Source organism: Phasianus colchicus, chromosome 40 (genome assembly GCF_987193195.1).
Source record: "Phasianus colchicus chromosome 40, bPhaCol1.hap1.1, whole genome shotgun sequence".
In the NCBI taxonomy this organism is placed as follows: Eukaryota; Metazoa; Chordata; class Aves; order Galliformes; family Phasianidae; genus Phasianus; species Phasianus colchicus.
This window is the reverse complement of record NC_143475.1, coordinates 1,859,106-1,886,259: the sequence shown is the minus strand read 5'-3', so window position 1 is coordinate 1,886,259 and position 27,154 is coordinate 1,859,106. Positions and strand designations below refer to the sequence as shown.

At 60.5% G+C, this 27,154-nt stretch overlaps 2 protein-coding genes across 2 annotated transcripts in view; both read right to left on the bottom strand.

Annotated features, from left to right (window-relative positions):
* Positions 1-1,835: 1,835 nt before the first annotated feature.
* QPRT (quinolinate phosphoribosyltransferase) lies at positions 1,836-21,735 on the bottom strand. Its single transcript, XM_090130340.1, has 4 exons — positions 21,627-21,735; positions 13,336-17,017; positions 9,074-9,205; positions 1,836-2,105 (listed from the first exon to the last, which is right to left on the bottom strand). The coding sequence occupies exons 2-4, from the start codon at positions 17,005-17,007 to the stop codon at positions 1,914-1,916; spliced, it is 3,996 nt and encodes a 1,331-aa protein (XP_089986466.1). The 5' UTR covers positions 17,008-17,017; positions 21,627-21,735; the 3' UTR covers positions 1,836-1,913.
* Positions 21,736-24,389: 2,654 nt separating this feature from the next.
* ATP2A1 (ATPase sarcoplasmic/endoplasmic reticulum Ca2+ transporting 1) overlaps positions 24,390-27,154 on the bottom strand; it is a 75,649-nt gene continuing 72,884 nt past the window's right edge. The window contains exon 23 of the mRNA XM_090130289.1: positions 24,390-24,600. The gene's annotated coding sequence lies outside the window, so the exon portion shown is untranslated. The remainder of the gene's footprint in view (positions 24,601-27,154) is intronic.

Here is a 27,154-nt window from a genome sequence, read left to right as displayed (position 1 = left end):
TTTTATGGGGTCTTTTTGGGTCTTATGGGGTTCTGGAGGGCTCTTATGGGGTCTTCTGGGACGCGGCACATCATCACCCACGGCGAGGACAAGGAGGGGGAGTGACCCCATAACGCCACCCCATAACTTGTGGGACCCCAGAACGGGACCCCCACCCCCCCCGGGAACCCATCGCCAGACCCCAAAGCGGGATCCCATATCGGGAACCACCCCAAATCCTGGGGCCGTCCCAATAAAGCTGCGCTTTTTCCAGGTGCCTGTTTGACGTTTATGGGGTTTTGGGGGGACTTATGGGGTCTTATGGGGTTCCATGAGGTCTTATGGGGTTCTGGTGGGGTCTTATGGGGTTCTGGGGGGGTCTTATGGGGTCTTATGGGGTTCCATGGGGTCTTATGGGGTTCCATGAGGTCTTATGGGGTCTTGTGGGGTCTTAAGGGGTCTTATGAGACTCCATGGGGTCTTATGGGGTCTTATGGGGTCTTATGGGGTCTTATAGGGTTCTGGTGGGTTCTTATGGGGTTCCATGAGGTCTTATGGGGTTCTGGTGGTGTCTTATGGGGTCTTATGGGGTTCCATGAGGTCTTATGGGGTCTTATGGGACTCCATGGGGTCTTATGTGGTCTTGTGGGGTCTTATGGGGTCTTATGGGGTTCCATGGGTTCTTACGGGCTTCTGGTGAGGTCTTATGGGGTCTTATGGGGTTCTGGGGTCTCATGGGACCGGAAGGGATTGGTTTGACCCCATAGAATGAAGTTGGGGTCCCATTGCCATAGAATGACCCCAATCCCCCCTTTTAGGGTCTTACAGCCATAGGCTGACCCCAATCCCCCCTTTTAGGATCTTACAGCCATAGGATGACCCCAATCCCCCCTTTTAGGATCTTACAGCCATAGGATGACGCCAATCCCCCCTTTTAGGGTCTTACAGCCATAGGATGACCCCAATCCCCCCTTTTAGGATCTTACAGCCATAGGATGACCCCAATCCCCCCTTTTAGGATCTTACAGCCATAGGATGACGCCAATCCCCCCTTTTAGGGTCTTACAGCCATAGGATGACCCCAATCCCCCCTTTTAGGATCTTACAGCCATAGGATGACCCCAATCCCCCCTTTTAGGATCTTACAGCCATAGGATGACCCCAATCCCCCCTTTTAGGGTCTTACAGCCATAGGCTGACCCCAATCCCCCCTTTTAGGGTCTTACAGCCATAGGCTGACCCCAATCCCCCCTTTTAGGATCTTACAGCCATAGGATGACCCCAATCCCCCCTTTTAGGGTCTTACAGCCATAGGATGACTCCAATCCCCCCTTTTAGGATCTTACAGCCATAGGATGACCCCAATCCCCCCTTTTAGGGTCTTACAGCCATAGGATGACCCCAATCCCCCCTTTTAGGGTCTTACAGCCACAGCATAACCCCAATCCCCCCTTTTAGGATCCCATTTCCATCCGATGACCCCAATCCCCCCTTTTAGGGTCCCACAACCACAGCATGACCCCAATCCCCCCTTTTCTGACCCCACAACCATCGCATGACCCCAATCCCCCCTTTTAGGATCCCATTTCCATCCGATGACCCCAATCCCCCCTTTTAGGATCCCACAGCCACAGCATGACCCCAATCCCCCCTTTTCTGACCCCACAACCATCGCATGACCCCAATCCCCCCTTTTAGGATCCCATTTCCATCCGATGACCCCAATCCCCCCTTTTAGGGTCCCACAACCACAGCATGACCCCAATCCCCCCTTTTCTGACCCCACAACCATCGCATGACCCCAATCCCCCCTTTTCTGACCCCACAACCATCGCATGACCCCAATCCCCCCTTTTAGGATCCCACAGCCACAGCATGACCCCAATCCCCCCTTTTCTGACCCCACAACCATGGCGTGACCCCAAAGCCCCCTTTTAATCCCCCTCCCTGACGACGCGGAGGCTGAAATCTATGGGGCGGGCGCTGTGGGTCAGCGACCCCATAGAGACGACGTCGACGTGCGGCCCCATAAAAAGGGGCAGCGCCGCCTCCGTGATGCCGCCGCTCGCCTCCACCACGACCCGCGGGTGTCGCGACTTCAGCGCCGCCGCCGCCGCACGGAGCTCCTGCGGAAACACCGCGCTTGGGGGGCGGCCCCAGAGAGTTGGGGTGGGGGGTTGTGGGGTCGGGCTGTGGGGTGATGGGGGTTATGGGGTCGGTGCATAGAGGGGGGGGTTATGGGGTCGACCCATAGGGAGATGGGGGGGTTATGGGGCCGCCGCCGCACGGAGCTCCTGCGGAAACACCGCGCTTGGGGGGCGGCCCCATAGAGTTGGGGTGGGGGGTTGTGGGGTCGGGCTGTGGGGTGATGGGGGTTATGGGGTCGGTGCATAGAGGGGGGGTTATGGGGTCGACCCATAGAGGGGGGGGTTATGGGGTCGACCCATAGGGAGATGGGGGGTTGTGGGGTCGGGCTGTGGGGTGATGGGGGTTATGGGGTCGGTGCATAGAGGGGGGTTATGGGGTCGGTGCATAGGGGGGGGGTTATGGGGTCGACCCATAGGGAGATGGGGGGTTGTGGGGTCGGGCTGTGGGGTGATGGGGGCTTATGGGGTCGGTGCATAGAGGGGGGGTTATGGGGTCGACCCATAGGGAGATGGGGAGGTTATGGGGTCGGGCTGTGGGGTGATGGGGGTTATGGGGTCGGTGCATAGAGGGGGGGGTTATGGGGTCGAGCCATAGGGAGATGGGGGGGTTATGGGGCTGCCCCATAGAATTGGGGTGGGGGTTATGGGGTCGGGCTGTGGGGTGATGGGGGTTATGGGGTCGGTGCATAGAGGGGGGTTATGGGGTTGGTGCATAGGGGGGGGGTTATGGGGTCGACCCATAGAGGGGGGGGTTATGGGGTCAGGCTGTGGGGTGATGGGGGGTTATGGGGTCGGTGCATAGAGGGGGGGTTATGGGGTCGGTGCATAGAGGGGGGGTTATGGGGTCGGCCCATAGGGAGATGGGGGGTTATGGGGTCGGGCTGTGGGGTGATGGGGGTTATGGGGTCGGTGCATAGGGGGGGGGTTATGGGGTCGGTGCATAGGGGGGGGGTTATGGGGTCGAGCCATAGGGAGATGGAGGGGTTATGGGGTCGGGCTGTGGGGTGATGGGGGTTATGGGGTCGGTGCATAGAGGGGGGGGTTATGGGGTCGACCCATAGGGAGATGGGGGGGTTATGGGGCCGCCGCCGCACGGAGCTCCTGCGGAAACACCGCGCTTGGGGGGCGGCCCCATAGAGTTGGGGTGGGCGGTTATGGGGTCGGGCTGTGGGGTGATGGGGGGTTATGGGGTCGGTGCATAGAGGGGGGGGTTATGGGGTCGACCCATAGGGAGATGGGGGGGTTATGGGGTTATGGGGTCGGTGCATAGAGGGGGGTTATGGGGTTGATGTATAGGGAGATGGGGGGGTTATGGGGTTGCCCCATAGATTTGGGGTGGGGTTATGGGGTCGACCCGTAGGGAGATGGGGGGGTTATGGGGCTGCCCCATAGATTTGGGGGTGGGGGTTGTGGGGTCGGGCTGTGGGGTGATGGGGGTTATGGGGTCGGTGCATAGAGGGGGGGGTTATGGGGTCGACCCATAGGGAGATGGGGGTTATGGGGCTGCCCCAGAGATTGGGGGTGGGGGGTTATGGGGTCGGGCTGTGGGGTGATGGGGGGGTTATGGGGCCGCCGCCGCACGGAGCTCCTGCGGAAACACCGCGCTTGGGGGGCGGCCCCAGAGAGTTGGGGTGGGGGGTTGTGGGGTCGGGCTGTGGGGTGATGGGGGTTATGGGGTCGGTGCATAGAGGGGGGGTTATGGGGTCGGTGCATAGGGGGGGGGTTATGGGGTCGACCCATAGAGGGGGGGGTTATGGGGTCAGGCTGTGGGGTGATGGGGGTTATGGGGTCGGTGCATAGAGGGGGGGTTATGGGGTCGGTGCATAGGGGGGGGGTTATGGGGTCGACCCATAGAGGGGGGGGTTATGGGGTCAGGCTGTGGGGTGATGGGGGTTATGGGGTCGGTGCATAGAGGGGGGGTTATGGGGTCGGTGCATAGGGAGATGGGGGGGTTATGGGGCTGCCCCATAGAATTGGGGTGGGGGTTATGGGGTCGGGCTGTGGGGTGATGGGGCTTATGGGGTCGGTGCATAGAGGGGGGGTTATGGGGTCGACCCATAGGGAGATGGGGGGGTTATGGGGTCGGGCTGTGGGGTGATGGGGGTTTTGGGGTCGGTGCATAGAGGGGGGGTTATGGGGTCGACCCATAAGGAGATGGGGGGGTTATGGGGTCGGGCTGTGGGGTGATGGGGGTTTTGGGGTCGGTGCATAGAGGGGGGGTTATGGGGTCGACCCATAAGGAGATGGGGGGGTTATGGGGTCGGGCTGTGGGGTGATGGGGGGGTTATGGGGCCGCCGCCGCACGGAGCTCCTGCGGAAACACCGCGCTTGGGGGGCGGCCCCATAGAGTTGGGGTGGGGGGTTGTGGGGTCGGGCTGTGGGGTGATGGGGGGGTTATGGGGCTGCCCCATAGAATTGGGGATGGGGGGTTGTGGGGTCGGGCTGTGGGGTGATGGGGGTTATGGGGTCGGTGCATAGAGGGGGGGGTTATGGGGTCGACCCATAGGGAGATGGGGGGGTTATGGGGTCGGGCTGTGGGGTGATGGGGGTTATGGGGTCGGTGCATAGAGGGGGGGGTTATGGGGTCGACCCATAGGGAGATGGGGGGGTTATGGGGTCGGGCTGTGGGGTGATGGGGGTTATGGGGTCGGTGCATAGAGGGGGGGGTTATGGGGTCGACCCATAAGGAGATGGGGGGGTTATGGGGCCGCCGCTGCCCGCAGCTCCTGCCGGAAACACCGCGCTTGGGGGGCGGCCCCAGAGATTGGGGGGCGGTTATGGGGTCGGGCTGTGGGGTGATGGGGGTTATGGGGTCGGTGCATAGAGGGGGGGTTATGGGGTCGGTGCATAGAGGGGGGGGTTATGGGGTCGACCCATAGGGAGATGGGGGTCAGTTATGGGGCTGCCCCATAGAATTAGGGGATGGGGGGTTATGGGGTCGACCCATAGGGAGGTGGGGGGGTTATGGGGCTGCCCCATAGATTTGGGGTGGGGGGTTGTGGGGTCGGGCTGTGGGGTGATGGGGGTTATGGGGTCGGTGCATAGAGGGGGGGGTTATGGGGTCGACCCATAAGGAGATGGGGGGGTTATGGGGCCGCCGCCGCACGGAGCTCCTGCGGAAACACCGCGCTTGGGGGGCGGCCCCATAGATTGGGGGGCGGTTATGGGGTCGGGCTGTGGGGTGATGGGGGTTATGGGGTCGGTGCATAGAGGGGGGGGTTATGGGGTCGACCCATAAGGAGATGGAGGGGTTATGGGGCCGCCGCTGCCTGCAGCTCCTGCCGGAAACACTGCGCTTGGGGGGCGGCCCCATAGATTTGGGGTGGGGGGTTATGGGGTCGGGCTGTGGGGTGATGGGGGGTTATGGGGTCGGTGCGTAGAGGGGGAGTTATGGGGTCGACCCATAGGGAGATGGGGGGGTTATGGGGTTATGGGGTCGGTGCATAGATGGGGGGTTATGGGGTTGATGTATAGGGAGATGGGGGGGTTATGGGGCTGCCCCATAGATTTGGGGTGGGGTTATGGGGTCGACCCGTAGGGAGATGGGGGGGTTATGGGGCTGCCCCATAGATTTGGGGGTGGGGGGTTATGGGGTCGGGCTGTGGGGTGATGGGGGGGTTATGGGGCTGCCGCATAGAATTGGGGGGTGGGGGTTATGGGGTCGAGCCATAGGGAGATGGGGGGGTTATGGGGTTGACCCATAGGGAGATGGGGGGTTGTGGGGTCGGGCTGTGGGGTGATGGGGGGTTATGGGGTCGGTGCATAGAGGGAAGGTTATGGGGTCGAGCCATAGGGAGATGGGGAGGTTATGGGGCTGCCCCATAGATTTGGGGGTGGGGGTTATGGGGTCGAGCCATAGGGAGATGGGGGTGTTATGGGGTCGGGCTGTGGGGTGATGGGGGTTATGGGGCTGCCCCATAGATTTGGGGTGGGGGGTTGTGGGGTCGAGCCATAGGGAGATGGGGAGGTTATGGGGCTGCCCCATAGAATTGGGGGGTGGGGGTTATGGGGTCGACCCATAGGGAGATGGGGGTTATGGGGCTCATGGGGGCTTATGGGGCTGCCCCATAGAGTTGGGGGGGGTTGTGGGGTCGGGCTGGGGGGCGGTGTGGGGGTTATGGGGTCAGTTATAGGGTCAGTGACAGGGTCACTTATGGGGTCAGTTCTAGGGCCGGCTATAGGGTCGGTTATGGGGTCAGTTATGGGGTCAGTTATGGGGTCACGTATAGGATCACTTATAGGGTCAGTTCTAGGGCCGGCTATGGGGTCGGTTATGGGGTCAGTTATAGGGTCAGTTCTGGGGTGCATTTGGGGTCGGTTCTGGGGTCAGTGCCGGGGTCACGTATAGGGTCAGTTATAGGGTCAATTATAGGGTCAGTTATGGGGTCACTTATAGGGTCTGTTATGGGGTCACTTATAGGGTCAGTTCTAGGGCCGGCTATAGGGTCAGTTATAGGGTCAGTTATGGGGTCAGTTCTGGGGTGCGCTTGGGGTCGGTTATGGGGTCAGTGACGGGGTCAGTTATGGGGTCACTTATAGGGTCAGTTGTAGGGTCGATTATAGGGTCAGTTATAGGGTCGGTTATGGGGTCAGTTCTAGGGTCACTTATAGGGTCAGTTCTGGGGTGCGTTTGGGGTCGGTGCCGGGGTCACGTATAGGGTCACGTATAGGATCGCTTCTAGGGCCGGCTATAGGGCCGTTTCTGGGGTCAGTGCCAGGGTGACGTATAGGATCACGCATAGGGCCGCTTCTAGGGCCGGCTATAGGGTCGGTTCTGGGGTCAGTGACGGGGTCACTTATAGGGTCGATTATAGGGTCAGTTCTGGGGTCAGTTATGGGGTCAGTTCTAGGGCTGGCTATAGGGTCAGTTATGGGGTCGGTTCTGGGGTCAGTGCCGGGGTGACGTATAGGATCACGTGTAGGATCGCTTATAGGGCCGGCTATAGGGTCAGTTATGGGGTCAGTTCTGGGGTCAGTGCCGGGGTCACGTATAGGGTCACGTATAGGATCGCTTATAGGGCCGGCTATAGGGCCGTTTCTGGGGTCAGTGACAGGGTCAATTATAGGGTCAGTTATGGGGTCAGTTCTGGGGTCACTTATAGGGTCGATTATGGGGTCAGTTATGGGGTCAGTGCCGGGGTGACGTATAGGGCCGCTTGTAGGGCCGGCTATAGGGTCAGTTCTGGGGTCAGTTCTGGGGTCGGTGCCGGGGTGACGTATAGGATCACTTATAGGATCGCTTATAGGGTCGGCTATAGGGTTGGTTATGGGGTCAGTGATGGGGTCACTTATAGGGTCAGTTCTGGGGTGCGTTTGGGGTCAGTTCTGGGGTCAGTGCCGGGGTCACGTATAGGGTCACGTATAGGATCGCTTATAGGGCCGGCTATAGGGTCGGTTCTGGGGTCAGTGATGGGGTCACTTATAGGGTCGATTATAGGGTCGGTTCTGGGGTCAGTTATGGGGTCAGTTCTAGGGCCGGCTATAGGGTCAGTTATGGGGTCACTTATGGGGTCAGTTCTAGGGCCGGCTATAGGGTCAGTTATGGGGTCAGTTCTGGGGTCAGTTCTGGGGTCAGTGCCGGGCTGACGTATAGGATCACGTATAGGGCCGCTTCTAGGGCCAGCTATAGGGTCGTTTCTGGGGTCAGTGACAGGGTCACTTATAGGGTCGATTATAGGGTCAGTTCTAGGGCCGGCTATAGGGTCGGTTATGGGGTCAGTTCTAGGGCCGGCTATAGGGTCAGTTCTGGGGTCAGTTCTGGGGTCGGTGCCGGGGTGACGTATAGGATCACTTATAGGATCGCTTATAGGGTCGGCTATAGGGTTGGTTCTGGGGTCAGTGACAGGGTCACTTATAGGGTCGATTATAGGGTCGGTTCTGGGGTCAGTTATGGGGTCACTTATAGGGTCAGTTATAGGGTCAGTTATGGGGTCACTTATAGGGCCAGTTATGGGGTCAGTTCTAGGGCCGGCTATAGGGTCAGTTATGGGGTCAGTGATGGGGTCAGTTATGGGGTCAGTTCTAGGGCCGGCTATAGGGTCAGTTATGGGGTCAGTGATGGGGTCAGTTATGGGGTCAGTTCTAGGGCCGGCTATAGGGTCAGTTATGGGGTCAGTGATGGGGTCAGTTCTGGGGTCAGTTCTAGGGCCGGCTATAGGGTCAGTTCTGGGGTCAGTTCTGGGGTCGGTGCCGGGGTGACGTGTAGGATCACGCATAGGGCCGCTTCTAGGGCCGGCTATAGGGCCGTTTCTGGGGTCAGTGCCGGGGTGACGTGTAGGATCACGCATAGGGCCGCTTCTAGGGCCGGCTATAGGGTCAGTAATGGGGTCAGTTCTAGGGCCGGCTATAGGGTCAGTTATGGGGTCAGTTCTGGGGTCAGTGCCGGGCTGACGTATAGGGCCGCTTATAGGGCCGGCTATAGGGTCAGTTATGGGGTCAGTTCTGGGGTCAGTGCCGGGGTGACGTATAGGATCACTTATAGGGCCGCTTATAGGGCCGGCTGTAGGGCCGTTTCTGGGGTCGGTGCCGGGGTGACGCATAGGGTCACTTATAGGGCCGCTTATAGGGCCGGCTGTAGGGCCGTTTCTGGGGTCAGTGCCGGGGTGACGTGTAGGATCACGCATAGGGCCGCTTCTAGGGCCGGCTATAGGGTCGGTTCTGGGGTCAGTGACGGGGTCACTTATAGGGTCGATTATAGGGTCGGTTCTGGGGTCAGTTATGGGGTCACTTATAGGGTCAGTTATAGGGTCAGTTATGGGGTCACTTATAGGGCCAGTTATGGGGTCAGTTCTAGGGCCTGCTATAGGGTCAGTTCTGGGGGTCGGTTATGGGGTTATGGGGTTCTGGGGTCGGTTATGGGGTCGGTTCTGGGGTCGGTGCCGGGGTGACGTATAGGATCACTTGTAGGGCCGGCTGTAGGGCCGTGCGGTGTCGCTTTAGGGCGGTACCCGCGGCTCCACGTTGTCCAGCATGACGACGTCGGCGCCGCCCTGCGCCGCTTCCAGCGCCTCCGCGGCGCTGCCGCACTCCGCCTCCACGCGGCGGCTGAAACCCGCCGCCAGCCGAGCGGCCGCCAGCAGCTGCGGTTCGCGTTATGGGGTCGTGTGGGGTTATGGGGTCGTGTGGGGTCGTGTGGGGTTATGGGGTCAGGGGGTTATGGGGTCATGTGGGGTTATGGGGTTATGGGGTCGGTTATGGGGTTATGGGGTCGGTTATGGGGTTATGGGGTCATGCAGCGGCTGAAACCCGCCGCCAGCCGAGCGGCCGCCAGCAGCTGCGGTTCGGGTTATGGGGTTATGGGGTTATGGGGTCGTTATGGGGTTGTGGGGTCGGTTATGGGGTTATGGGGTTGGTTATGGGGTCGGGGGATTATGGGGTCAAACCCGCCGCCAGCCGAGCGGCCGCCAGCAGCTGCGGTTCGGGTTATGGGGTCGTGTGGGGTTATGGGGTCGTGTGGGGTTATGGGGTCGTGTGGGGTCCTTATGGGGTTATGGGGTCGTGTGGGGTTATGGGGTCGTGTGGGGTCCTTATGGGGTTATGGGGTCGTGTGGGGTTATGGGGTCGTGTGGGGTCCTTATGGGGTTATGGGGTCGTGTGGGGTTATGGGGTCGTGTGGGGTCCTTATGGGGTTATGGGGTCGTGTGGGGTTATGGGGTCGTGTGGGGTTATGGGGTCGTTATGGGGTTGTGGGGTCGGTTATGGGGTTATGGGGTTATGGGGTTATGGGGTCGTTATGGGGTTATGGGGTTATGGGGTTATGGGGTCGGTTATGGGGTTATGGGGTCAGGGGGTTATGGGGTCATGCAGCGGCTGAAACCCGCCGCCAGCCGAGCGGCCGCCAGCAGCTGCGGTTCGGGTTATGGGGTCGTGTGGGGTTATGGGGTCGTTGTGGGGTTATGGGGTCGTTATGGGGTTATGGGGTTATGGGGTTATGGGGTTATGGGGTCATGCAGCGGCTGAAACCCGCCGCCACCCGAGCGGCCGCCAGCAGCTGCGGTTCGGGTTATGGGGTCGTGTGGGGTTATGGGGTCGTTATGGGGTTGTGGGGTCGGTTATGGGGTTATGGGGTCGGTTATGGGGTTATGGGGTTATGGGGTTATGGGGTCGTTATGGGGTCGGTTATGGGGTTATGGGGTTGTTATGGGGTGATGGGGTCGGTTATGGGGTTATGGGGTTATGGGGTTATGGGGTTATGGGGTTATGGGGTCGGTTATGGGGTTATGGGGTTATGGGGTCATGTGGGTTATGGGGTCGGTTATGGGGTTATGGGGTTATGGGGTCATGTGGGGTTATGGGGTTATGGGGTCGTTGTGGGGTTATGGGGTCGTTGTGGGGTTATGGGGTCGTGTGGGGTCGTGTGGGGTTATGGGGTCGTTGTGGGGTTATGGGGTCGTGTGGGGTCGTGTGGGGTTATGGGGTTATGGGGTCGGTTATGGGGTTATGGGGTCGTTATGGGGTTATGGGGTTATGGGGTTATGGGGTTATGGGGTCGGTTATGGGGTTATGGGGTTATGGGGTTATGGGGTTGGTTATGGGGTCGGGGGATTATGGGGTCAAACCCGCCGCCACCCGAGCGGCCGCCAGCAGCTGCGGTTCGCGGTTATGGGGTCGTGTGGGGTCGTTATGGGGTTATGGGGTCGTTGTGGGGTTATGGGGTTATGGGGTCGGTTATGGGGTTATGGGGTTATGGGGTCGGTTATGGGGTCGGGGGATTATGAGGTCAAACCCGCCGCCACCCGAGCGGCCGCCAGCAGCTGCGGTTCGGGTTATGGGGTCGTGTGGGGTTATGGGGTCATTATGGGGTTATGGGGTTATGGGGTTATGGGGTTATGGGGTCCGGTATGGGTTCGGTTATGGGGTTATGGGGTCGGTTATGGGGTCAGGGGGATTATGGGGTCAAACCCGCCGCCACCCGAGCGGCCGCCAGCAGCTGCGGTTCGGGGTTATGGGGTCGTGTGGGGTCGTGTGGGGTTATGGGGTCGTTGTGGGGTCGTTATGGGGTCGTTATGGGGTCATGTGGGGTTATGGGGTCGTTGTGGGGTCGTGTGGGGTCGGTTATAGGGTTATGGGCTCGTTGTGGGGTCGTGATGGGGTTATGGGGTCGTTGTGGGGTTATGGGGTCGTTGGGGGGTTATGGGGTCGTTGTGGGGTCGTGTGGGGTTATGGGGTCGGTTATGGGGTTATGGGGTCGTGGGGTCGGTTATGGGGTTATGGGGTTGTTATGGGGTTATGGGGTCGGTTATGGGGTTATGGGATTATGGGGTCGTTGTGGGGTTATGGGGTTATGGGGTCGTTATGGGGTCGGTTATGGGGTTATGGGGTCGGTTATGGGGTTATGGGATTATGGGGTCGTTGTGGGGTTATGGGGTTATGGGGTCGGTTATGGGGTTATGGGGTTATGGGGTTGGTTATGGGGTTGGTTATGGGGTCAGGGGGTGATGGGGTTGTGGGGTCAGTTATGGGGTTATGGGGTCGGGGGGTTATGGGGTCGGTTATGGGGTCAGGGGTTGTGGGGTTGGGGGTTGTGGGGGGCTTATGGGGTCGGTTAAGGGGTCGGTTATGGGGTTATGGGGTCCGTTATGGGGTCAGTTATGGGGTCGGTTATGGGGTTATGGGGTCAGTTATGGGGTCGGGGTTATGGGGTCGGTTATGGGGTTATGGGGTCCATTATGGGGTCGGGGTTGTGGGGTCGGTTATGGGGTTATGGGGTCAGTTATGGGGTCTGGGGGGTGATGGAGTTGTGGGGTCGGTTATGGGGTTTGGGGTCAGGGGGCGGTTATAGGGTCGGTTATGGGGTTCTGGGGTCGGGAGTTGTGGGGTCTGGGGGGTAATTTGCCCATCCACTCCCATAATTGCCCCCCCTCCCATAATTACCCCCCACCGCCCATAATTGCCCCCCTCCCCCCACCGGAAGTACCCCCTCCCCCCCCGGAAGTGCTCCCCCAAAATTGCTCCCCGCCCCTTTAATTGCCCCACCCACTCCCATAATTGCCCCCGCCCCCCATAATTACCCCCCTCCCCCCACCGGAAGTCCCCCCCTCCCCCCCACGATTGCCCCTCCCCTCTCCATTATTACCCCTCCCCACTCCCTTATTGCCCCCCCCCACCGGAAGTGCCCCCTCCCCCCCCCGGAAGTGCTCCCCCTTCATTACCCCCGCCCACCCCAAAATTGCCCCAAGCCCATGGAATTGCCCCACCCACTCCCATAATTGCCCCCCACCCACAATTACCCCCCCTCCCCCCACCGGAAGTGCCCCTCCCCCCCACCGGAAGTACCCCCTCCCCCACGGAAGTGCTCCCCCTTATTTACCCCTGCCCACCCCAAAATCGCTCCAAGCCCCTGCAATTGCCCCACCCACTCCCATAATTGCCCCCCACCCACAATTACCCCCCTCCCCCCACCGGAAGTGCCCCCTCCCCCCCCGGAAGTGCTCCCCCTTAATTACCCCTGCCCACCCCAAAATTGCCCCAAGCCCATGCAATTGCCCCACCCACTCCCATAATTGCCCCCCACCCACAATTATCCCCCTCCCCCCACCGGAAGTATCCCCTCCCCCCCCGGAAGTGCCCCTCCCCTCTCCGTTATTACCCCTCCCCACTCCATAATTGCCCCCCCCCCCCCACAATTGCCCCCCTCCCCCCACCGGAAGTTCCCCCTCTCCCCCGGAAGTGCTCCCCCAAAATTGCCCCTCGCCCCAGTAATTGCCCCCCCCCCAGAATTACCCCCCCCCGCCCCCCATAATTACCCCCCTCTGCCCACCGGATGTACCCCCTCCCCCCCCCGGAAGTGCTCCCCCAAAATTGCCCCTCGCCCATGTAATTGCCCCACCCACTCCCATAATTGCCCCCGCCCCCCATAATTACCCCCCTCCCCCCACCGGAAGTGCCCCTCTCTCCACCGGAAGTACCCCCTCCCCCACCGGAAGTGCTCCCCCTTATTTACCCCTGCCCACCCCAAAATTGCCCCAAGCCCATGCAATTGCCCCACCCACTCCCATAATTGCCCCCCACCCACAATTACCCCCCTCCCCCCACCGGAAGTGCCCCCTCCCCCCCCGGAAGTGCTCCCCCTTAATTACCCCTGCCCACCCCAAAATCGCCCCAAGCCCCTGCAATTGCCCCACCCACTCCCATAATTGCCCCCCACCCACAATTACCCCCCTCCCCCCCACCGGAAGTACCCCCCCCCCCGGAAGTGCTCCCCCCTTACCTCCCTCATCCGAAGCCCCGCCGCATCCCTATGCGTGTCCTTCACCATCAGCATCCCCCCAAGGTCGTAACGATGGGGGTCGGCCCCACCCACCCACAACCCGTATTTTTCCACCAATCGGAAGCCGGGCGTGGTCTTCCTGGTCCCGCCCACCACCCCCCCCCACCCCAACCCCCTCCCCACCTCCACCGCCCTCCGCGCCGCCGTCGCCGTCCCGCTGCACCTCCCCAACACCTCCAACACCACCCTCTCCCCTTGCAGGATCCGAGCCGCCGACCCCCGAATTTCCGCCACCACCGTCCCTGGGGTCACGTGACATCCTTCCGGAACTTTCCATTCAGATCTACAACCCAATTCGGCCCAAACGGCGTCGGCGAAGGGAAGGCCGGCCAAAAGACCCGGGGATTTGCAGACGATGCGAGCGAGGCGTGGGTTCAAACCAACCAGGAGGGCGGCGGGGTCGGGGCCCGGGCAGTCCTCGTGCAGCCAATGGCGGGCCAGGGTGTGCAGGTGGGGAGGGGGCAGCAGGGAGGATAGAGGGGGAGGGGTGGGGAGGGGGTTCACGGCGGTGGGATTCATGGTGGCAGTGGGGTTGGCGGCGGTGGGGTTGGTTGTCGTGGGGTAGGTGGTCATGGTGGGGTTGGTGGTGGTGGTGGGGTTCATCATGGCGGCGTTGGGCATGGAGGTGGGGTTGGTGGTGGTGGGGTTGGTGGTCATGGTGGGGTTGGTGGTGGTGGTGGGGTTCATCATGGTGGGCTTCATCATCGTGGGGTCGGTGGTGATGGTGGGGTTCAACATGGCAGTGTTGGTCATGGTAGAGTTGGCCATGGTGGGGTTGGTGGTGGTGGTGGGATTCATCATGGCGGCGTTGGTCATGGAGGTGGGGTTGGTGGTCATGGCGGGATCCATCATGGCGGTGGGGTTGGTGGTGATGGTGGGGTCCATCATGGCGGCGTTGGGCATGGAGGTGGGGTTGGTGGTGGTGGTGGGGTCCATCATGGCGGCGTTGGGCATGGAGGTGGGGTTGGTGGTGGTGGGGTTGGTGGTCATGGTGGGGTTCATCATGGCGGTGGGGTTGGTGGTGATGGTGGGATTCATCATGGCGGCGTTGGGCATGGAGGTGGGGTTGGTGGTGGTAGTGGGGTCCATCATGGCGGCGTTGGGCATGGAGGTGGGATAGGTGGTCATGGTGGGGTTCATCATGGCGGTGGGGTTGGTGGTCATGGTGGGGTTCATCATGGCGGCGTTGGGCATGGAGGTGGGGTTGGTTGTGGTGGGGTTGGTGGTCATGGTGGGGTTCATCATGGCGGTGGGGTTGGTGGTGATGGTGGGGTTCATCATGGCGGTGTTGGGCATGGAGGTGGGGTTGTTGGTGGTGGTGGGGTCCATCATGGCGGCGTTGGTCATGGAGGTGGGGTTGGTGGTCATGGTGGGGTCCATCATGGCGGCATTGGTCATGGAGGTGGGGTTGGTGGTGGTGGTGGGGTTCATCATGGCGGCGTTGGTCATGGAGGTGGGGTTGGTGGTCATGGTGGGGTTCATCATGGCGGCGTTGGTCATGGAGTTGGGGTTGGTGGTGGTGGTGGGGTCCATCATGGCGGCATTGGGCATGGAGGTGGAGTTCATGGTGGTGGGATCCATCATGGAGGTGGGGTTGGCCATTGGGGGGTTGGTGGTCATGGTGGGATTCAACATGGCGGTGTTGGTCATGGTAGAGTTGGCCATGGTGGGGTTGGTGGTGGTGGTGGGGTTGGCCATGGTGGGGTTCATCATGGCGGTGGGGTTGGCTGTGGTGGGGTTGGTGGTGATGGTGGGGTTCATCATGGTGGGGTTGGTCATGGAGGTGGGGTAGGTGGTCATGGTGGGGTTCATCATGGCGGTGGGGTTGGCCATGGGGGGTTTGGTGGTGATGGTGAGGTTCATCATGGCGGCGTTGGGCATGGAGTTGGGGTTGGTGGTGGTGGTGGGGTCCATCATGGCGGCATTGGGCATGGAGGTGGAGTTCATGGTGGTGGGATCCATCATGGAGGTGGGGTTGGCCATGGGGGGGTTGGTGGTCATGGTGGGATTCAACATGGCGGTGTTGGTCATGGTAGAGTTGGCCATGGTGGGGTTGGTGGTGGTGGTGGGGTTCATCATGGTGGGGTTGGTGATGGTGGGGTTCATCATGGTGGGGTTGGTCATGGAGGTGGGATAGGTGGTCATGGTGGGGTTCATCATGGCGGTGGGGTTGGTGGTCATGGTGGGGTTCATCATGGCGGCGTTGGGCATGGAGGTGGGGTTGGTTGTGGTGGGGTTGTTGGTGGTGGTGGGGTCCATCATGGCGGCGTTGGTCATGGAGGTGGGGTTGGTGGTGGTGGTGGGGTTCATCATGGCGGCGTTGGTCATGGTGGGGTCCATCATGGCGGTGGGGTTGGCCGTGGTGGGGTTGGTGGTGATGGTTGGGTTGGAGGTGATGGCGGGGTCCATCATGGCGGCGTTCGTCATGGTGGGGTTGGTGATGGTGGCGGGGTCCATCATGGCGGCGTTGGTGGTGGTGGGGTTGGTGATGGTGGGGTTGGTGGTGATGGTTGGGTTGGTGGTGATGGCGGGGTCCATCATGGCGGCGTTGGCCGTGGGGGGGTTGGTGGTGATGGTGGGATTCATCATGGCGGCTTTGGTCACGGTGGGGTCCATCATGGCGGTGGGGTTGGCCATGGTGGGGTTGGTGGTGATGGTTGGGTTGGAGGTGATGGCGGGGTCCATCATGGCGGCGTTCGTCATGGTGGGGTTGGTGATGGTGGTGGGGTTCATCATGGCGGCGTTGGTGGTGGTGGGGTTGGTGGTGATGGTTGGGTTGGTGGTGATGGCGGGGTTCATCATGGCGGCGTTGGGCATGGAGGTGGGGTTGGTGGTGGTGGTGGGATTCATCATGGCGGCTTTGGTCACGGTGGGGTCCATCATGGCGGTGGGGTTGGTGGTGATGGTGAGGTTCATCATGGCGGCATTGGGCATGGAGGTGGGGTTGTTGTTGGTGGTGGGATTCATCATGGCGGCGTTGGTGATGGTGGCAGTGGTGGCGGCCATGTTGGTGACGGCGGCCATGTTGGTGACGTCGGCCATGTTGGTGTCAGCCACGTTGGTGGTGTTGGCCTTGGTGATGTCAGCCATGTTGGTGACGTCGGCCATGTTGGTGGCGGCCATGTTGGTGGCGGCCATGTTGGTGGTGTCGGCCATGTTGGTGACATCAGCCATGTTGGTGACGTTGGCCATGTTGGTGGTGTTGGCCCTGGTGATGTCGGCCATGTTGGTGGCGGCCATGTTGGTGGTGTTGGCCTTGGTGACGTCAGCCATGTTGGTGACATCAGCCATGTGATTGTCAGCCATGTTGGTGGTGTTGGCCTTGGTGATGTCGGCCATGTTGGTGGCGGCCATGTTGGTGTCCGCCATCTTGGTGACGTCAGCCATGTTGGTGTCGGCCATGTTGGTGACGTCGGCCATGTTGGTGGTGTTGGCCTTGGTGATGTCGGCCATGTTGGTGGCGGCCATGTTGGTGGTGTTGGCCTTGGTGATGTCAGCCATGTTGGTGGTGTTGGCCTTGGCGGTGTCCGCCATGTTGGTGTCGGCCATGTTGGTGGTGTCAGCCGTGTTGGTGGCGGCCATGTTGGTGGCAGCCATGTTGGTGGCGGCCATGTTGGTGGCGCTGCTCACGGTGAAATCATTGGTCACGGCAGTGCTGTTGGTTTTGGCCCCATAGATCTGGGGGTCCAGACCCCAATCCCACCCCATAGATCTGTGGGTCTTGCCCCATAGACTTGGAGATCCAGGCCCCAATCCCAACCCACAAATCTGGGGGTCCCGCCCCATAGATCTGGGGATCCTGGCCCCAATCTCGCCCCATAGATCCATGGCTCCCAGCCCCACTGATCTGCCCTATATCGGCCCCACAGCTGCCCCATGGCTGCCCTATATCAGTCCCACATCTGCCCCACATCTGCCCCATAGCAGCCCCACATCTACCCTATAGCAGCCCCATAGCTGCCCCACATCTGCCCTACATCAGCCCCACATCTGCCCCATCGCTGCCCCACAGGTGCCCCACATCTGCTCCATAGGTGCCCTATATCAGCCCCACATCTGCCTCATATCAACCCCACATCTGCCCCATAGCTGCCCCACATCTGCCCCACAGCTGCTCCACAGCTGCCCCACATCTGCCCCATATCAGCCCCATATTGACCCCACATCAGCCCCACATCAGCCCCACATCTGCCCCACATCTGCCCATCTGCCCCACAGCTGCCCCATAGCTGCCCCATAGCTGCCCCATAGCTGCCCCACAGCTGCCCCATAGCTGCCCCATATCAGCCCTACATCTGCCCCATAGCTTCCCCATAGCTGCCCCATAGCAGCCCCACATCTGCCCCATAGCAGCCCTGCAATCTGCTCCATATCAGCCCCACGTCTGCCCCACATCTGCCCCATATCACCTCCACATCTGCCCCATAGCGACCCCACATCAGCCCCATAGCAGCCCCCCATCTGCCCCACATCAGACCCACATCTGCCCCACATCTGCCCCATAGCTGCCCCATATCAGCCCTACATCTGCCCCACAGCTGCCCCACATCTGCCCCATAACGGCCTCACAGCAGCCCCATACCTGCCCCACATCTGCCCCATATCAGCCCCACATTGACCCCACATCAGCCCCCTAGCTGCCCCGCATCTGCCCCATAGCTGCCCCATAGCAGCCCCACATCTGCCCCATAGCAGCCCTGCAATCTGCTCCATATCAGCTCCACATCTGCCCCATAGCGACCCCACAGCTGCCCCATAGCAGCCCCCCATCTGCCCCACATCAGACCCACAGCTGCCCCACATCTGCCCATCTGCCCCACAGCTGCCCCACATCTGCCCCACATCTGCCCCATATCAGCCCCATATTGACCCCACATCAGCCCCACATCTGCCCCACATCTGCCCATCTGCCCCACAGCTGCCCCATAGCTGCTCCACAGCTGCCCCACATCAGCTGCCCCCATCTGTCCCATAGCAGCCCCACATCTGCCCCATATCAGCCCCATAGCTGCCCCATATCAGCCCCACATCTGCCCCATAGCTGCCCACCATCAGCCCCATAGCAGCCCCACATCTGCTCCACAGCTGCCCCACATCTGCCCCACATCAGCCCCACATCTGCCCCATAGCTGCCCCACATCAGCCCCACATCTGCCCCATAGCAGCCCCACATCTGCCCCATAGCAGCCCCACATCTGCTCCACAGCTGCCCCACATCTGCCCCACATCAGCCCCACATCTGCCCCATAGCTGCCCCACATCAGCCCCACAGCTGCCCCATATCAGCCCCACATCAGCCCCACATCTGCCCCACATCAGCCCCACATCTGCCCCATAGCAGCCCCACATCTGCTCCACAGCTGCCCCATAGCTGCCCCACATCAGCCCCACATCTGCCCCATAGCAGCCCCCCGTCTGCCCCATAGCAGCCCCATGTCTGCCCCACATCTGCCCCATAGCAGCCCCACATCTGCCCCATAGCTGCCCCACATCAGCCCCATAGCAGCCCCACATCTGCCCCATAGCTGCCCCACATCAGCCCCATAGCAGCCCCCCATCTGCCCCCCATCTGCCCCATAGCAGCCCCACATCTGCTCCACAGCTGCCCCACATCTGCCCCACATCAGCCCCACATCAGCCCCATAGCAGCCCCCCATCTGCCCCATAGCAGCCCCATGTCTGCCCCACATCTGCCCCATAGCAGCCCCACATCTGCCCCATAGCTGCCCCACATCAGCCCCATAGCAGCCCCACATCTGCCCCATAGCTGCCCCACATCAGCCCCATAGCAGCCCCCCATCTGCCCCACATCTGCCCCATAGCAGCCCCACATCTGCTCCACAGCTGCCCCACATCTGCCCCACATCAGCCCCACATCAGCCCCATAGCAGCCCCCCATCTGCCCCATAGCAGCCCCATGTCTGCCCCACATCTGCCCCATAGCAGCCCCACATCTGCCCCATAGCTGCCCCACATCAGCCCCATAGCAGCCCCACATCTGCCCCATAGCTGCCCCACATCAGCCCCATAGCAGCCCCCCATCTGCCCCCCATCTGCCCCATAGCAGCCCCACATCTGCTCCACAGCTGCCCCACATCTGCCCCACATCAGCCCCACATCAGCCCCATAGCAGCCCCCCATCTGCCCCATAGCAGCCCCATGTCTGCCCCACATCTGCCCCATAGCAGCCCCACATCTGCCCCATAGCTGCCCCACATCAGCCCCATAGCAGCCCCACATCAGCCCCATAGCAGCCCCCCATCTGCCCCACATCTGCCCCATGGCCTCTTCCCTCCCCCCTCCCCACAGTCCCCCCCTCCCCCCCCCAGCAGCGGGGGTCCAAAGTTCGCCCCAAATCCTCCACGTCCCCAACCCCGCCCTGAGACCCCACTGCTATGGGGCAGAACTCACCTCTATGGGGCAGAGCTCACCTCTATGGGGCAGAGCTCACCTCTATGGGGCAGAACCCACTGCTATGGGGCAGAACTCACCTCTATGGGGCAGAGCTCACCTCTATGGGGCAGAACCCACTGCTATGGGGCAGAACCCACCGCTATGGGGCAGAACCCACTGCTATGGGGCTGAACTCACTGCTATGGGGCTGAACTCACCTCTGTGGGGCAGAACTCACCTCTATGGGGCAGAACACACAGCTATGGGGCAGAACTCACCTCTATGGGGCAGAACCCACTGCTATGGGGCAGAACTCACCTCTATGGGGCAGAGCTCACCTCTATGGGGCAGAACCCACTGCTATGGGGCAGAACTCACCTCTATGGGGCAGAGCTCACCTCTATGGGGCAGAACTCACCTCTATGGGGCAGAACCCACTGCTATGGGGCAGAGCTCACCTCTATGGGGCAGAGCTCACCTCTATGGGGCAGAACTCACCTCTATGGGGCAGAACCCACTGCTATGGGGCAGAACCCACCGCTATGGGGCAGAACCCACTGCTATGGGGCTGAACTCACTGCTATGGGGCTGAACTCACCTCTGTGGGGCAGAACTCACCTCTATGGGGCAGAACACACAGCTATGGGGCAGAGCTCACCTCTATGGGGCAGAACCCACTGCTATGGGGCAGAACTCACCTCTATGGGGCAGAGCTCACTGCTATGGGGCAGAGCTCACCTCTATGGGGCAGAACCCACTGCTATGGGGCAGAACTTACCTCTATGGGGCAGAGCTCACCTCTATGGGGCAGAACTCACCTCTATGGGGCAGAACCCACTGCTATGGGGCAGAACCCACCGCTATGGGGCAGAACCCACTGCTATGGGGCTGAACTCACTGCTATGGGGCTGAACTCACCTCTGTGGGGCAGAACTCACCTCTATGGGGCAGAACCCACTGCTATGGGGCAGAACTCACCTCTATGGGGCAGAACCCACCTCTATGGGGCAGAACACACAGCTATGGGGCAGAGCTCACCTCTATGGGGCAGAACCCACTGCTATGGGGCAGAACTCACCTCTATGGGGCAGAACACACAGCTGTGGGGCAGGACTCACCTCTATGGGGCAGAGCCCTCTGCTATGGGACAGAACACACAGCTATGGGGCAGAACCCACTGCTATGGGGCAGAGCCCTCTGCTATGGGGCTGAACCCACAGCTGTGGGGCAGAGCCCTCTGCTATGGGGCTGAACCCACTGCTATGGGGCTGAACACACAGCTATGGGGCAGAGCCCTTTGCTATGGGGCAGAACCCACAGCTATGGGGCAGAACTCACCTCTATGGGGCAGAATCCTCAGTTATGGGGCAGAACCCTCTGCTATGGGGCAGAACCCACAGCTATGGGGCAGAACCCATTGCTATGGGGCAGAACCCACCTCTATGGGGCAGAACCCTCAGTTATGGGGCAGAACCCTCTGCTATGGGGCAGAACTCACAGCTGTGGGGCAGAACCCACCTCAATGGGGCAGAACCCACAGCTGTGGGGCAGAACTCACAGCTGTGGGGCAGAACCCACCTCAATGGGGCAGAACCCACAGCTATGGGGCAGAACCCATCTCTATGGGGCAGAACCCAGAGTTATGGGGCAGGACTCACCTCTATGGGGCAGAACCCATCTCTATGGGGCAGAACCCACAGTTATGGGGCAGAGCTCACCGCTATGGGGCAGAACCCATCTCTATGGGGCAGAACCCAGCGCTATGGGGCAGAACCCGGCGCTATGGGGCAGAGCTCACCGCTATGGGGCAGAACCCGGCGCTATGGGGCAGAACTCACCTGTTTAGGGCCGAACCCGGCGCTATGGGGCAGAGCTGTGGGTCCCGCACCCCACTGACCTTCAGGGCAGCAGAGCGAGTTGTAGGGCGATGGGGGGCGGGGGTCCAGGGGGGCTCGGCCCCATAACTCCGCCCATAGGGGGGTGGGAACCCAGAAATGTGGGGCGGGGCGTGTGGGGCTGAGCACTGGGAGCTGCAGCCCCATAAGTGTGGGGCACAGCCGGGTGTGGGGCAGCCCAGAAGTGTGGGGCAGACCCCCAAATGTGGGGAAACCCCATAAGTGTGGGGCAGCCTATAAGTGTGGGGCAAACCCCATAAATGTGGGGCAGCCCCATAAGTGTGGGTCAGACCCCATAAGTGTGGGCACCCCATAAGTGTGGGTCAGACCCCCAAGTGTGGGGCAGCCCCATAAGTGTGGGGCACCCCATAAGTGTGGGTTAGCCCCATAAGTGTGGGGCAGCCTATAAGTGTGGGGCAAATCCCATAAATGTGGGGCAGCCCCATAAGTGTGGGTCCGACCCCATAAGTGTGGGGCACCCCATAAGTGTGGGTCCGACCCCATAAGTGTGGGGCACCCCATAAGTGTGATGCAGCCCCATAAGTGTGGAGCAGAAGCCCAAATGTGGGGCAGTCCCATAAGTGTGGGTCAGAACCCCATAAATGTGGGGCAGCCCCATAAGTGTGGGGCACAGCCAGGTGTGGGGCACCCCAGAAGTGTGGGGCAGACCCCCAAATGTGGGGCAGTCCCTTAAGTGTGGGTTGGACCCCATAAGTGTGGGGCAGCCTATAAATGTGGGTCTGACCCCCAAGTGTGGGGCACCCCATAAGTGTGGGACACCTCATAATTGTGATGCAACCCCACAAGTGTGGGGCAGCCCCATAAGTGTGGGGCACCCCATAAGTGTGGGTCAGCCCCATAAGTGTGGGGCACCCCATAAATGTGGGACACCCCTTAAATGTGGGGCACCCCATAAGTGTGATGCAGACCCATAAGTGTGGGTCTGACCCCATAAATGTGGGGCACCCCATAAATGTGGGTCCAACCCCATAAGTGTGGGGCAGCCTTTAAGTGTGATGAAGCCCCATAAGTGTGGGTCAGACCCCCAAGTGTGGGTCAGCCCCATAAGTGTGGGGCAGCCCCATAAGTGTGGGGCAAACCCCCAAATGTGGGACAACCCCATAAGTGTGGGGCAGCCTTTAAGTCTGGGTCAGACCCCACAAGTGTGGGTCAGCCCCCAAAATGTGGGTCCAACCCCATAAGTGTGGGTCAGCCCCATAAGTGTGGGGCAGCCTTTAAGTGTGATGAAGCCCCATAAGTGTGGGTCAGACCCCTAAGTGTGGGTCAGCCCCATAAGTGTGGGTCAGCCCCATAAGTGTGGGACACCCCATAAGTGTGGTGCAGACCCCCAAGTGTGGGGCACCCCATAAGTGTGGGTCTGACCCCATAAGTGTGGGGCACCCCATAAATGTGGGTCAGCCCCATAAGTGTGGGGCACCCCATAAGTGTGGGGCAGACCCATAAGTGTGGGTCAGACCCCATAAGTGTGGGGCACCCCATAAATGTGGGTCAGCCCCATAAGTGTGGGTCACCCCATAAGTGTGATGATGCCCCATAAGTGTGGGTCAGCCCCATAAGTGTGGGACACCCCATAAGTGTGGTGCAGACCCCCAAGTGTGGGGCACCCCACAACTGTGGGTCTGACCCCATAAATGTGGGTCCAACCCCATAAGTGTGGGTCAGCCCCATAAGTGTGGGGCAGCCTTTAAGTGTGATGCAGCCCCATAAGTGTGGGTCAGACCCCCAAGTGTGGGTCAGCCCCATAAGTGTGGGTCAGCCCCATAAGTGTGGGACACCCCATAAGTGTGGTGCAGACCCCCAAGTGTGGGGCACCCCATAAGTGTGGGTCTGACCCCATAAATGTGGGGCACCCCATAAATGTGGGTCAGCCCCGTAAGTGTGGGTCAGCCCCATAAGTGTGGGTCAGCCCCATAAGTGTGGGTCAGACCCCCAAGTGTGGGTCAGCCCCATAAGTGTGGGACACCCCATAAGTGTGGGTCTGACCCCCTAAATGTGGGGCACCCCATAAATGTGGGTCAGCCCCATAAGTGTGGGGCACCCCATAAGTGTGGGGCAGACCCCCAAGTGTGGGTCAGCCCCATAAGTGTGGGACACCCCCTAAATGTGGGGCACCCCATAAATGTGGGTCAGCCCCATAAGTGTGGGGCAGACCCCCAAATTTGGGACAACCCCATAAGTGAGGGTCAGCCCCATAAATGTGGGTCCAACCCCATAAGTGTGGGTCAGCCCCATAAGTGTGGGGCAGCCTTTAAGTGTGGGTCAGACCCCATAAGTGTGGGGCACCTCATAACTGTGGGTCTGACCCCATAAATGTGGGTCCAACCCCATAAGTGTGGGTCAGACCCCCAAGTGTGGGTCAGACCCCATAAGTGTGGGGCACCCCATAAGTGTGATGATGCCCCATAAGTGTGGGTCAGACCCCCAAGTGTGGGGCACCCCATAAGTGTGGGACACCCCATAAGTGTGGGGCAGCCTATAAGTGTGGGGCACCCCATAAGTGTGGGTCAGACCCCTAAGTGTGGGGCACCCCATAAGTGTAGGACACCCCGTAAATGTGGGGCACCCCATAAGTGTGGGTCAGAACCCCACAAGTGTAGGTCAGCCCCATAAGTGTGGGGCAGCCCCATAAGTGTGGGTCAGCCCCATAAGTGTGGGTCAGCCCCCCAAATAAGCCGCGAGCGCCGGTTGTTTTTGGGGTTCCCTTTATTGGCAATAAATAAGCAGCGCCCATTTGGGGCCGCCCCATAGCGGGTTGTAGGGCGGCCCCATAGCGGGTTGTGGGGCCGCCCCATAGCGGGTTGTAGGGCCGCCCCATAGCGTTGTTGTAGGGCCGCCCCATAGCGGGTTGTGGGGCTGTGGGGTCACTTCCTCTTCTTCCGGAGCTCCTCGGCGTCGCCTGTGGGGTGGAAATGGGGCGGATTTGGGGTCAGTTGTGGGGTCGCAGTGGGGTTTTGGGGTCGGAGTGGGGTGTGGGGTCACAATGGGGTCATAGTGGGGTTTTGGGGTCACAATGGGGGGCAGTTATGGGGTCACAATGGGGTCAGCAGGGGGGTTATGGGGTCGCAATGTAGTGTGGGGTCACAGGGGGGTTTTGGGGTCACAATGGGGTGTGGGGTCACAATGGGGGGCAGTTATGGGGTCACAATGGGGTCAGCAGGGTGGTTATGGGGTCGCAGTGGGGTGTGGGGTCACAATGGGGTCAGCAGGGGGGTTATGGGGTCACAATGGGGTCAGCAGGGGGCTTATGGGGTCGCAATGTAGTGTGGGGTCACAGGGGGGTTTTGGGGTCACAATGGGGTGTGGGGTCACAATGGGGGACAGTTATGGGGTCACAATGGGGTTTTGGGGTCAGCAGGGTGGTTATGGGGTCACAGTGGGGTGTGGGGTCACAGGGGGGCAGTTATGGGGTCACAACGGGGTGTGGGGTGACAATGGGGTGACAGGGGAGCAGTTATGGGGTCACAGTGGGGTTTTGGGGTCACAATGGGGTCAGCAGGGCGGTTATGGGGTCACAGTGGGATGACAGGGGAGCAGTTATGGGGTCACAATGGGGTTTTGGGGTCACAATGGGGTGTGGGGTCACAATGGGGGACAGTTATGGGGTCACAATGGGGTTTTGGGGTCAGCAGGGTGGTTATGGGGTCACAGTGGGGTGTGGGGTCACAGGGGGGCAGTTATGGGGTCACAACGGGGTGTGGGGTGACAATGGGGTGACAGGGGAGCAGTTATGGGGTCACAGTGGGGTTTTGGGGTCACAATGGGGTCAGCAGGGCGGTTATGGGGTCACAGTGGGATGACAGGGGAGCAGTTATGGGGTCACAATGGGGTTTTGGGGTCACAATGGGGTGTGGGGTCACAAGGGGGCACAGTTATGGGGTCACAATGGGGTCAGCAGGGCGGTTATGGGGTCACAGTGGGGTGTGGGGACACAGGGGGGCAGTTATGGGGTCACAACGGGGTTTGGGGTCACAATGGGGTGACAGGGGAGCAGTTGTGGGGTCGCAGTGGGGTTTTGGGGTCGCAGTGGGGTTATGGGGTCACAATGGGGTGAGCAGGGCGGTTATGGGGTCACAATGGGGTTTTGGGGTCACAATGGGGCACAGTTATGGGGTCACAATGGGGTGTGGGGTCACAGGGGAGCAGTTAGGGGGTCACAATGGGGTTTTGGGGTCACAATGGGGCACACTTATGGGGTCACAAGGGGATATGGGGTCACAATGGGTCACGGTTATGGGGTCACAGAGGGGTGTGGGGTCGCAGGGGCACAGTTATGGGGTGGCAGTGGGTTATGGAGTGGATATGGGGTGATAGGGAGGCAGTTATGGGGTCACAAGGGGATATGGGGTGGATATGGGGTGACAGGAGGCAGTTATGGGGTCACAAGGGGATATGGGGTGGATATGGGGTGGATATGGGGTGACAGGAGGCAGTTATGGGGTCACAGTTGGGTTTTGGGGTCACAATGGGGTCAGCAGGGCAGTTATGGGGTGACAATGGGATATGGGGTGGATATGGGGTGTGGGGTGACAATGGGGCGTGGTTATGGGGTCACAGAGGGGGTGTGGGGTCACAGGGGGGCAGTTGTGGGGTCACAACGGGTTGTGGGGCGACGAGGGGTGACAGTTATGGGGTGACAGTGGTTATGGGGCGACCATTGACAGTTATGGGGGTGACGCTTATGGGGTGGCCGTTGTGGGGTGATGCTTATGGGGTGACAATGGGGTTATGGGGTGGCAGTTATGGGGTGAGAGTTATGGGGTGATGTGTGGGGTTATGGGGTGATATATGGGGTTATGGGGTGATGTGTGGGGTTATGGGGTGATGTGTGGGGTTGTGGGGTGATATGTGGGGTTATGGGGTGATGTGTGGGGTTATGGGGTGATGTGTGGAGTTATGGGGTGATGTGTGGGGTTATGGGGTGATATATGGGGTTGTGGGGTGATGTACGGGGTTATGGGGTGATGTATGGGGTTATGGGGTGATGTGTGGGGTTATGGGGTGATATATGGGGTTATGGGGTGATGTGTGGGGTTATGGGGTGATATATGGGGTTATGGGGTGATGTATGGGGTTATGGGGTGGCCGTTATGGGGTTATGGGGTGATGTATGGGGTTATGGGGTGATGTATGGGGTTATGGGGTGGCCGTTATGGGGTTATGGGGTGATGTATGGGGTTATGGGGTGATGTATGGGGTTATGGGGTGATGTGTGGGGTTATGGGGTGATATATGGGGTTATGGGGTGATGTGTGGGGTTATGGGGTGATGTGTGGAGTTATGGGGTGATGTGTGGGGTTATGGGGTGATGTGTGGGGTTATGGGGTGATATATGGGGTTATGGGGTGATGTGTGGGGTTATGGGGTGATGTGTGGGGTTATGGGGTGATGTGTGGGGTTGTGGGGTGATATGTGGGGTTGTGGGGTGATATGTGGGGTTATGGGGTGATGTG

Bases quoted from the DNA above. Each gene is read 5' to 3' on its own strand.
- QPRT (XM_090130340.1), bottom strand. From the start codon at position 17,007: ATGGCCGCCACCAACATGGCTGCCACCAACATGGCCGCCACCAACACG. The intron at 9,206-13,335 runs GTAAGGGGGGAG...CGCGAACCGCAG, and splicing joins CGGGGCTTCGGATGAGGGAG to CTGCTGGCGGCCGCTCGGCT. The intron at 2,106-9,073 runs GTACCGCCCTAA...GTGTTTCCGCAG, and splicing joins TGGACAACGTGGAGCCGCGG to GAGCTCCGTGCGGCGGCGGC.